General features: G+C 46.6%; 1 protein-coding gene across 12 annotated transcripts in view; it reads right to left on the reverse strand.

Annotated features, from left to right (window-relative positions):
* The window catches only part of LOC120906825 (neuroglian), a 46,046-nt gene that overhangs the window by 23,889 nt on the left and 9,818 nt on the right, over positions 1 to 12,339 (reverse strand). For all 12 annotated transcript variants that reach the window (XM_040318874.1, XM_040318872.1, XM_040318873.1 and 9 more), the window contains exons 3-4: positions 5,348 to 5,654; positions 5,130 to 5,256 (exon numbers count right to left, since the gene is read on the reverse strand). In XM_040318874.1, coding sequence (XP_040174808.1) covers positions 5,130 to 5,256; positions 5,348 to 5,450 — 230 coding nt within the window. In that variant the 5' untranslated portion in view covers positions 5,451 to 5,654. The remainder of the gene's footprint in view (positions 1 to 5,129; positions 5,257 to 5,347; positions 5,655 to 12,339) is intronic.

The raw sequence follows: 12,339 nt of genomic DNA on the forward strand, positions 1-12,339 counted from the left end.
CACCCCAAAGCATCTTCCCATTTTGCCCCGCATGGAAAATTCGCAACATGAGAATCATCAACTTTTATTTTATATTTACAGGATACTTAGAACTCCTTAGATTATAAATAATTTTACTCAATAATGCGAAAAACTCATAAACGTTATAAGAGGGCTCCACTTTATGCTGAATATGTTGTAATATTACCACATTGAAAAAATGCCACAAACATTCCCTTACATTTGCATCTATTCGATTCCATAAATTTAAACCCATAAGCAGAACACATGTGAAAACAAAACACCACACTGCTGACAAAGGACTAGAATGCGAACGACTACCCACCAGCGGTTTCGTTCACAACAAATAAGAACGAACCACACAAAAGCACAAAAACCACCGCGTCGTCGTCCGTCAGGCTAGCGCTCTATGCGGTTTTCCCGGTTGCCTGGTCGGGGCAAAAAAAAAACAGAGTTCCGTGTCTCGGGCATGTCCTCGACGAGTGTGAGAAAAATATCCTTTCAAATTCATCTATCAACATAGACATACACACACACACACACACACACATATATATATATAGAAGCACGTCCAAAAAACAGTCTGCCAGTATGTGCGGGTTTATGGTCTGCGAGATCGAGAGCCTTCTTTGCTGGCAAAAATCGATCGATAATATTCACCATACCACACACACACACACACACGCCGATGCCCCCCTTTCAGGTACCACGCGGCGTCACAGCTCACTATATATCTCTCTCTCTCTCTTGTTGGTTGTGTGTTTTGTGTATTGCCGCATTTTCCTGCCATCAGAACATAGCAACAAACACACACACACACATAGATGGGTTAGATGGCGCGGTGTTGTAATGCCGCATATTTTCCACCCATCGCACATACCCCCCCCCCCCTCAACAATTCGCCCGAGAGATGTATGTACAAGCCATCAGCGCGCGAAAGAGAAGCTGTGTGTGTGTGTGTGTGTGCAAGTGAAAGAAAGAGTGCGGAATAGCAGCAACGTGGCAGGACCTGCGCACACCAATATGCACGCAACACATGCCATCCCTTTAAGGGGGGATGATGATGAAATCTTGCCGCCCCTTTCGGTACCAACCCCCCCTAGTGTCTATGATGGGATTTCCACTCCGAGAAGCCCCAGACATACGCCACTTCGGAATATCCTTTTTGAAATTGCTTTAGTTACCGCTCTCGCGCTCTCTATCTCTCCTTGCCTTCAAAGCGCATAGCCGGGCGAGCACAAGATGGACAAAGCGAAAGAGATCCTGAATTTCCTGTCCATGTCCTTGGGGCTCGCTGCGAAAAGCGAATGAGAAAGAGGAGGCCAAGTTTACGGTCTCCCGACAACAATGTTGCACGAGCTGGATGTCACGACGACGAAGACGACAGAGGACCAAGAACATTTCAAGGCGAACGAGGAACATTTTCTTTGGCTTTCTCCCCAAAAATGCTCTGGTATTCTTTGTCGTCGCCAAAATAGTCTAGCCCACTACCCCCCCCAACTTGATTGCCTGGTTTTCTTGATGGTGATGGTGCCAGAGAGCCACAGCAAAAAGGAAGAGAAAGGTAGAAACCCTGCAAAGGATAATATTTACCGAAACAGCAGGTAATATGATTGGGCCAAAGAAACTGGGTAAAGTTGTCAGCGCTCGGCCCCAGCTTGACCAGCGCGCTGTGACACAATCGAGAGAAAGAAGGCGAGACATACGTGTCTTATTTACAGTATATTTTCTGCAGGATTTCGCTCAACCAAACATCGTTTTTTTTTTTGGTTCGCTACAATATAACGCAGTAATATTACGCTCAGCAGAAAAGTGAACGAGCACAGCCTAACCAATAGGTACCCTCCGCCCGTTTGGAAAAGAGCAGGTTTGATCTATAATCGAACCGGGCAAACACAAACATCTACAAGACACCCGCAAGAACCCACACGGTAGCAAACCGAACGGTGGCAAATCCTTGATCGCAAAAGGTTACAATGTCTCATAAAGTTCTTTTCCATCCCAACCTTCGCCTTTTGTCTCCCATATCTCGCCCACGATATCCCAAAAGCGATGGCCCGGCTGTAAAAAGCTCCCGTCCTTCTACCCTTTTTGAAGGTTACTTACTGTTGTGGAGGGGGAGCAGCGCACCAGAAAGGACATTCTGTACCAGCAGCTAGGAAGGAAAGCACACAACCCAACCCCACAGGAAAGGAAGAGGACGAAGAATTAATGTTGCTTTTATAGCCTGGTTTCTTGTATCGTTTTTTTTTTTGCATCAAGAAACACACGAAACAAAATCGGATCGATATTCGCATGTTGCGTGTCGTCGTCGTCGTCCGTACCTGAGAAAGCGAGAGAGTGTTTCGTTTTGGGGGACGCATAGCATGATGCTCCATTTTGCCGAACGGAGTTTTGAGATTCGATTATTTCTCTAGTGCAAACATAATCGCTGGCGAGAAAAAAAAAGAGAGACGAAAGCCGGAAGTAATGTCTTGATAAGTTTACCCCGGGAAAGAAAACCCAGATTAAAAATGTATACGCGCCAGGATACGTTAGCAAGGGAAGCAAACGGTATGGTAGTCACAGAGATGGAGTCATACCCGCAGTAAGTGTCCATTTTTTATTAGCAAAACGTGATTATTTGATGATTTTGTTTTATGGCTGTGTGGGTGCGCGTTGCGTTGGGAGAAAAGCAGGTTCAAAATAAGCGCACCACTAGGAAGGTTCTCGCCTAGTAACATCCGTAAGCGCACTGATGGAGATCCACCTGAGATCGTGTCGTGGGTTCGATTCTTGGAATTCAGCGTGGTGTGTACTTTTTCCAGGGCGCATAACGTTAACAGATGATACGAAATAAGCTTTTTCAACTGGTTCGCTAATTGTGTTGCTGATGTTATGCTCCCTTACTGCACGTGCCCTTTACTACAGCTGCAGGCACTCTATTACTCATAAAAAATGCCTCACGAAGCAAAACAGAGCACGTATTTTGAGGAAGGCAAAGGCACAATTATTCCAAGAAACGAGACTGTGGCGCTGTGACTGACTTCTCAGAAAAGTCGTTTGTTGGAATCAATATATAATGATTGTTCTTCGCAAAAGGAAGGCAGGCAAAGAGGTTAGGTAGATAACGATTAACACATTTGCAAAAATCTGTGTCATAAACAACAAACTATCGCATCATCCATCTCCTTTCATTAGCAAATCAAAGTACTCAACCAACATAAAGAAAAAACGTTCGTCCGTATATAAATCTCAGATTCTGATTACTCGAAATAGATAGAGAAAATAAAAAACGGACAACAACAAAAAACTCCTTTACTAAGAATGATCAGTTCAGATTGCTCCAACAAGCACTAATGTGTGGTTGCAGCTTCTGTGGCTCCAACCAAGGGGGTGGTTAATCTTATCTCTGAGTCATGGCGCGTATACGAGACAACATGTCGTAATGCCCCACTGAGCTTAGCGAATGCAGTTTTATTTGTCTGGCAAGGAGAGGGGGAGGGCCTGTAGGCGAAGCAGAAAAAGCTCATCGCACACGGCGTTGTTGCACTCCAAGTGCAATGAGCGATTTATTTTAAAATATTATCGCACCAGTTATGTGACATCATTGGGGTTGGATTAAAAAAAACTAACACACACACCCACATGGGGCGGGGATAATTGAAACTCGATAGCCTCCTCCACTGGGCCCGGCTTTTGTGCGGATGACATTCCTTTTTTGAGCGACGGTTTTTTTCTGCTCAACACACATACACATTATGCCCATAACAAAAAAAGAAACAGACAAATCAATAAATTTTATCGTCCCGTTTCCCATGGAACGAGAAAGGGGGGCTTACGACACGATCAAACCCGGTGGAAAAGCCATTTCATCATCAATTTCCACCTCCGACATACTATTTAACAACCATTATAACAGACAGTTTCCTGCTTTGCAGCAGCAGGAAAGCAGGGAATCGATCAGGATAGAATCGAATGCAGTTTTGGTGTTTCCTTTTTTTTGCTAACACATGTAGTGGGAAAAAATAAGGATCCAAATTGAACACAGTCAGCAGCCAAATGGGGGATTCGGTGTGGTTTGCTTTTCTACTGTGGCTGCTCTTACAGGAAATGACGAATCAAAACCTTGCACCTTTGGGGAAGAGAGAGAGAGAGCGCTGTGAAGAGCGACAGACAGACAGACAGACAATCAAATAACGCAGACAGGCGAATTTGATCGATCGAATTTTCCCTTGCCATCCCTGGAGGCAACGACAGGAAAAAAGGCAACCATCCCCACACAGGGAATAACACAGACACACACACACAGACACACGTTGGGCATAAGTTCAGTGCCAAAAATAAAAACACAGGAATTGATTTCCTTGGCAAAAACTGTACACAAACACACGCACACAACGCATCAAGTTATTTTTAAAATAATCGTATTTTTATGGTTATAACAACAGTCGAAGAAGAGTTTTCTCCTGCGCAGGGGAAAAACACATCAAAACTTCTCCGGCTCGACAAATAAACAACTGTACACACGCAAGGAACTTCGCTCAGTGTGTGTGTGTTTGTTCGAGTTCAGACTTTTTGAACTCTGACGTGTGCTAACTTCAGCTCCAAAAACTCTTCTAACCTCCAAATGACTCTTCAAAAAAGAGCTGATGAACGAAAGGAACATTCATTCCCTTTAACGCCTTAACTCCTCCAGCCCCATCTTCATAAAATCAGATTTGCTCGTGGTTCAATCAGAATGAAATTGAATTAAATCTCCGAAAGGATTGCGGACACGTGTCCTACATACACCCTGTCTCTCTCCTGATCTCCCCTTTACCGCTGGGGTGGTGTAGAATTAACGGGCTTCCTCTTCTGCTACCGCCTGGGGATTATCATTGCACCGAACAACAATCAGCGGAGGAGCACAACGGCGACGCCCCTACCACACCATTGCCGTATGGTGGATTGTTGTGTGCTGGAGGAGAGAGAGTTTGTGTTCCAGTGAACTAAAAGTGAACGCCCCCTGGTGAGGGACGACACCCGCCATCACAACGAGGGAAGAATTCGCGCGCGCCCCTACCTCCCCAAAACCCAGCGTTGATTAAAAACACAAATCGATTGCTTGCTGTTCCGGCTGGTGAGTTGTTTTAGGTCGCACTACTTACTTCGGTGTCGGTTCACCTTCCGCCTCGCACTCGATCAGGAAGGGTTTGTCGCTTTCGCCCTGCTGCGCCACCTGGAACAGCATCTCGTCCGGGGGCGGCTGCTTGATGATGCGCGGTGGCGAGTGTACTGCAATTGGGGAGGGGGGAAAAAAGGGGGAACCATTAGCATACCGCTGAGCAGTGTTTGGTGGACGTTTGCCACCTCATGCTGAACTTACTTAAACTGTGCACTGTCAGGACGTTGAGCATCAGCACGACGGCGGCCGCCAGAAGCAGCTGGGTCGCCGGGGCGGACCCACTACTACTGTGTGTCGTCCGCATGTTGGGGAGATCACGGGGGGGGAGCGGAGAGGATGAGGAGCTGCTGTCCTCACCTGGAGGACGATCGGATCACCAGAATCACCACACACTCCTCTGCGTGTCTGTTGTGTCGGGAAGAACCCTAAGCGGGAAGATCACTTCGGATCTTCAGCGGACTCTTCTTTCGCTTCCTCTCTAGCGCAATCGAATCCGTATCGATTGGCTCTGTAAATAAAAAAAGGAAAAGAAGAACAAGCGATTAAAAGATTTCGTCATCGAGCTCTGTCAGAATCAAATGCAGAGGAGATAGAGAGATGTAAGTCGGGTCTTGAAGTTTTCGGTCGTGTTTCGGGGCTTCTTTTTTTGGTCAGTTCTTCCTCCGGTGCTTGACATACATATTTGAAGTCTGCCCTCCCTGGTTTTATGGCTTCAACAACAACGCGTGTGTGCGCGCGCGTCTCGTGAGAGGCCAACGCCCATTCCAGACGCGGACTGACACACACACACGCACACACTCTAATGTGCAGTGTTGTGTGTGCAGTAGCCATGTCATCGAGCGAGAGATCACTCGAGCGTGACGCTGCCCCCCCAGCTCCGTGAGTGTCTCACGAAACTCCCCTCCTATATATCTCGATGTTGTTTACCGGGACGTTGTCGGGGACTGGTTGAAGTTGCCCGAAAAGGAAGTTCGAGGCATCTCGCTAAAAGATCACGTCATCTATGACGCGCAGCACACACCCAAGAGCGATCGCGCGCGCACTCTCAACGGGTGGTGCGGTGTTGTAAAACGAAGGTGAATTTAACACCTTTTAACACCGATCGACACTTTACGACCCTCACCACACACACATGCAGTGAGGCTCTGGATAGCATTGGTGGGAGAGTTGTGTTTTCGGATAAAAGCATTAACCCTAAAAAGGTTGATGTATCTGACGGAGTTTGGCAAGATGTACGAACGAAAGAACGAAACATAAACATTTTAGTGTCCTCAGGTATCCTCTTTTCGGCATTGTCCGCCGAATGTTCCAGAAATTAAGCTCTGCGATCAGCCAAGTTTTGAGACTGGCTTTAAATAGGGACATTTTAATGGCCTTTTCGCTGAAGATCTGCAGTTTTTTTTAATTGTGCCTCGAAAATTATAAAACTGTTGTACGATATATCTCGAACATGTCTTCAGTGTTCATTCAGTGGTAAACACACTGGACATGAATTATACCACCACTGAGCAATTGGACCTGTGGCAACGTGTGCATTATACACCCACCTAATTCAAGCGGTCCATTATTACAGCTGGACACAGATGACGCGCTAGTTTAGGGGTAATTAAGATCGGGACCACACTCTGACCCCCACCACGCCATCGTCGGAATCCCTTAACGCAATAACACAGCCAAACCCAACTGTCATCATCAATCTTTCAACGCCCACCGCTGGTGAAAGAGAGCGGGGCCAGACGATACCTCCAACTAATACGCTTGCAGCCCGTGTTATATTATTGTCGAGAGCAAAAGGGGACACAACAATAAAAGAACTAATCAAGCATTCGTCAGTAAATCAAATTGTAAAGCTAAATCCCTTACTCTACTTCTTTCTCGTTGAGACGCAGCCGATAAGTTGACGGGTAGGTTTTGCTGGGCTCCAACTCCAATTCCAACAGTGCTGCTGGATGGTATCCAGCCAATGTGAATAATTCGATAACGGAACAAAACACACGCTAGAGTCTTTTATTTTCGTTCCAACTGGACTGGCTGTGGTTTGGAGTTCTTGCAGCCTGCACACGCTCACTGTTCGTGTTCGAGCCTATGTGTGTGACCTTCGGGATGGATGGGCGTCACGGATGACATCATTTTGGTATCTCTCCAACCCGAGGGTTACACACACACACACACACACACTTTGCGTTTATTTATTTCGAAAAAATAAACAATCACACTCCTTCAGTTACTGGGCAGAGGAAGTACACAGCAGCAACAAGAGCTGATCGGGAAGGTTGGAGAGTGTGTCTCTCCAGATGGTGTGCAGATATATTTACGACCGGATACGCATCTAAGAACCAGACACTGGCTATCTTTTTCAGAAGTTTTGAACATTTCCAGAAAGTGGAGACATCGCTGTAATCCTACCATGAAACGGAAACGATGTCTGGATTGTGCGTACATGTCTGCCGATGACGTGCAATCATTGTCCGAGGAACTGTCCCAAGGTTCTGATTTTGCACTTCAATCGACTTATCATGTGAAACAGAGCGCCCATTATGCTGCACTTCCACAGTTACGGAAACCGCAGAGAGTGATAGAAACCGGCAGTGTGGGCAGACAATTCAGTCTTTCAAAAGACAAAGTTAATCTGCGTCTGCGGTTTCGGAGACAACACCAACCCTTCTCACATTCCTCCACACCAAATGGGGGTGCGGTTCCCAAGTTTCCGGACAATTTTGCGGTTACCCACCAAGAGAGATCTCGAGAATAGCGCGCGTCTTCTCCAGGGGACAGGCATTTGATAGAGTTCTTTTCTTGCTGGAGTTGACCCGTCGTCAGCGCTTCCTGTTCGTAAAAAGTGATCGTATCCGGTGTCTGACTTGGAAGACTTAAGATTGAATGTGTCCTCCCCCCGGCGGAACGGCACGGGAATTCACTCTGCGGGAGGTCTCCAACACGAAAACAACAGTTGTCAATTCTGGGAATTTCCTTTGGTGCTCTCCAACCTAGACACTTCAATTTGTCGGTTCGTTTCCAGTTCCAGCTCCATTACCAAACTGGCACAGAACGGTGACAGATTGGGAGGTACATCTGTTGAGTGTAGTCGCATATTGGCAGAGCACTCCCCAATGTTACCAATATCTTCAGAGCTTTGTGACGGTAGCTTCAGCGCAGCTAAGAACGAAACCCAACACACGAAATCATTCCCTTGCAAATCTGTGATTCATTATGCATCACAAGGCAAAGATGAGGGATCGGATGACTTCATGAGGATGACTTCTCGCCCCTCAGGGGAGTAGAGAGAGAGAGTTTGTATCATTTTGCTGGGAAGAAGGATGCACATCAGGATATGTTCTCGTTCTTCTCGCCAAGTCCACTCTTGATTGCAAAGAGCAGCACATAATGACGTCATCGGTGCGAGTACAACAAAATCCCTTACGTCGATTCTTGTTCCTCCGGGCTCTATTTCGGCCCGGAGCGAATAGGTAGGAGGGAATTGAATATTCGATTTTGCGCTGTTATAATGATAGGGCAATGGGATAAAACTGCTCTTCGGGGAGTTCCACGGGCCAAGCTTCGGCGTAATAGCAGTTTAGTTCGGTTCTCAAAGGTTGATTTCTTTGTCTGTGTCCCACATTTCCACCTTGCTGGTGTTTATTGATTTACGGAAAACGCTGACGTGTCCACACGGGATTAGCTAATGCGGATCCGAATCCCGTTGCTGTACAACACACCGGTATATGAATGACGCCCAAGGTGTAATGACTCAATTTCCGGCCAGTTAAGCGCCCAGAAGACACACTCTGCAAATGCTACCCCACCAAGAGCGCAACCCGTCGTAATGCAGCGGAACGGAAAACTCAACGAAACCTCTATACTGCTACGGGGGAAAAGGGGGAGTGCTATGAATAATAATTAGCATAATTCTATTTCAGTCCGATCGGTACAGACACCGGGGCGCGACCGCATGACGTATAACACGAAATAAAATAAAGACACAAAGAGAGAGAAAGAAAAAAAACGCAGCACAGCAGGAAAAATTGGAACGATTTCGTCATGTCCACCCAGACGTTCTGCTGCCTAATGGACGTCTATACTCGCTTCCGCTTTTATTTCAAATGTACTTCCTTCCTTTTCGAAATTGCTGACTCATATCAGCTGAAGAAATCCTTGAACGAGATGTACCTTTTTTGGTTGTTGCTGCTTGACATCGCATATGGCCCGGAAAAAAGGGACACGTGTGCGTTCAGTGTCATCTTATGGCACACCATCGGGGGAAGTCTTGGAACATGCCACGCCCAACAGATGTAAAGTTTTTGACACCTTTTTAAAAGAACTTCTCATTTCTGAAGGGAAGTTCTGCCCGATAGATCCCTCGCAGAAAACCCCGACAATCTGAAGTGAACTTCAAGCAGATGATCCTTGCAAGACCATTCAAAGTCAGCCAAACATGTCAAACTTCAGGAACGGTTGCATAAAAGATAGTCTCGCTGGTCAAACGGTACCCAGAGGCTGAAGAACCTGGGATGTGTGGTACGCGCGTGAAAAAAAAAACGCAACCAACGCTAATAAGATATGTCAGGTCGTTCAACTTAACCCTGCCAATGCGTCAAAAAAAAAAAAAGTGTCCACAGCAAATAATACGGAGCGACATGGAAATGGTCGTAACAGGATTTAATAAGAAGCTCGCCCACCCTACTGCGACCCTTTCGCCACGGTGGGTCGTCCTATTTGCTTTTCTTTCTTTGGCTTTCCGAGTGCAGGCTTGCACACGGACCAGGGCAAGTGGGACACTGCTGGGGGTCGTCTTCGTACACAGAGACACAGAGTACACGAACCCACGCCACGAACGGATAACACACCGGAAGTAATTAAAACCAGCGTCGGAAGAGACCGGATGTCAGAGAGAGAGAGAGAGAGAGAGAGAGAGAGAGTTGGGAGGCAAAAGTGGGAAACAAAGGAGCGTAACCCGGATTGCTACTAAGGAGACCACCAACTCTCGCACTGTCTAGACGGTGGCGAGCGATGACTTCTGCTACCCTACACCCGCGCCCCAACTGGTTGTGGGAGCGCATTTTAGCACAATCCGATTTTAATTAGGATGAAAATTTCATTTGGAATTCCAGAAATGTCTTCCCTGGCTTGTTGAGTGACTTGCTGTAGCGTGTCTGAGCTACTATCGGCACCTCATTAGATGTGTTCATTTTGTTGGGATCAACGCTCCCTCTCGCTGGGGTTTCTTTTCCTCCAAACTCCAGGACCCAAGCATCCGAAATTCCTGAACCTTCGACATCTTCAACCTATAAAAGAGCTCGATTTGTCTTGTAGACAATATCCTCGGTACTAGAACTTTGGCTAGAGCACACACATCACTCATTTGCAGCGAGTCCCAAGAACATGTCCTCCAAGGTTTGCTGCGTCAGTGCTCTGCAGCGTAAAAACAGATTATGAGGAGCAAATTTCAATATTGCCCGGTTCGTCATCGCCGAGATTATCTCACCCGCAGTCCGGCGTGTGAATGATGACCAGTAGATGACAATATCCAAACACACGGACAGTCATTTCGGTGTATCGTCGGATGATATCACACACCAGCAGCCGTACAGATGGAAGAAGCACATCCAATGCACAGGGAGCGCGCACCGCACAGGCGTTACTACCACTTCCTTTGCAGGTTTGTAGCTTGAAATAGACACTGATCGGTATGGGTGTGTGTGTGTGTGCATATGTATTTGAAGAGTTGGAGGAGGAGAAATTATCTCACCAATGTGAGTAAACCCTTTTTTTTTTGCCCGAGCAAGAGATAAATGTCCTCGAGATGAAAACACACGGCCCGACCACCACCGACGACGTCGACGACGAGGTTTTTCTTGGCAGCTGATGTCGTCACCTCTCCCCTCTCCCAGGCTTCCTGAGAGGTCAAGTTTTCTTTGCTCGTCAACACCAACAACAAGGGAGAGGGGGAAACCAATTTGTTGGATGCCAATGCTGCCTCTTGTGGAGGGGGAGCCATCCGACAATCGATATAATGAGAGAAGGTGGAAATTTGCCTTTACCAGCTTGGCGGATGGTGCAAAACAGGGATTAATGCATCCAATGTGGTTTTTGATGAAATGCTTCATCACGAATGGATATGGAGGAGTTGCGATGTGTAGAAACTGGAACCACTTATAGATTTCGAAAATCTGGAACGGACCTAAAATGCATCCAAGGCATTGGATGCAGATGCTCTCTATGAAATTCAAGATTTATCTCCTTCTAGCAAAGATTTTCTTTCCAAACTTTCATTAAATGTTCTCTCTCTCTCTCTCTCTCTCTCTCTCTCTACCTCCCCTAGCAAACATTTCACACTAATAAAACCACATAGAGAAAAATAATGCGGCGTGATGAAAAATCGAAGTGTTCAAGTGTGTGAGGTATGCCTCCGAGGACTGCCTATTAATAGATGCTCTGCCTGTTTTCCGTCCCCCATCCTCGTGTCTCTTTCCATTCTTTTCATCCAAACAAACGAAAGAAAAAAAAACGGTTCCCAATGATCAAGATCATCTCTCCTAGACCTCCACCGTCCAAAATCCACCTCCCCACCGGCATCCGTAGGCAAACAGTGTAGTAGAGGCTGTCGCAACAACATAGGACGACGCGCGCTCGCGATCAACAAACGAAAACAAACAACAGGCAGAGGAATTTATTTTCATCGATTCGTAAAAAGCAGGGGAGGGGGGAGGGCTATATAGGAACACCGGCAAGGCCAAATTAGTTCAACATCTTTTTTTGCGTAATGTGTAGAGAACACATCTCTACGCCGCCCAACGTGAACGTAGAGAACGCAACCATTAGATACAACACATCTCGTTTTCGATTTGACCTCAATTTCGATCGCGATGGAAAAGTGATGTCATCTGCGCCACCTTTACACACTCTTGCTCCTGCACAATGCGGGGACAGTGGTTGATTAACGTAACTTCTAGTGAAAGTGACTTGTAAGTGAATTTCTGCAGCAAGCAACACATTTGCTGCACTAGAGAGTAGGTTACTGGAGAGCTTGGATTTTCCATTACTTGATGGAAGAAGGGGTTTAAAAATAGCACTACACTACACACTGATTTACTCCCAGCAAAGTGAATTGGTGCGTGGGTGTGAGTCAATCATTGCTGACAACTACTGCACCCGCGGCTGCAGGCAAGCAGCAGGCAAAATGGGCACGAACTTGA

Source organism: Anopheles arabiensis, chromosome X, assembly GCF_016920715.1.
Source record: "Anopheles arabiensis isolate DONGOLA chromosome X, AaraD3, whole genome shotgun sequence".
In the NCBI taxonomy this organism is placed as follows: domain Eukaryota; kingdom Metazoa; phylum Arthropoda; class Insecta; order Diptera; family Culicidae; genus Anopheles; species Anopheles arabiensis.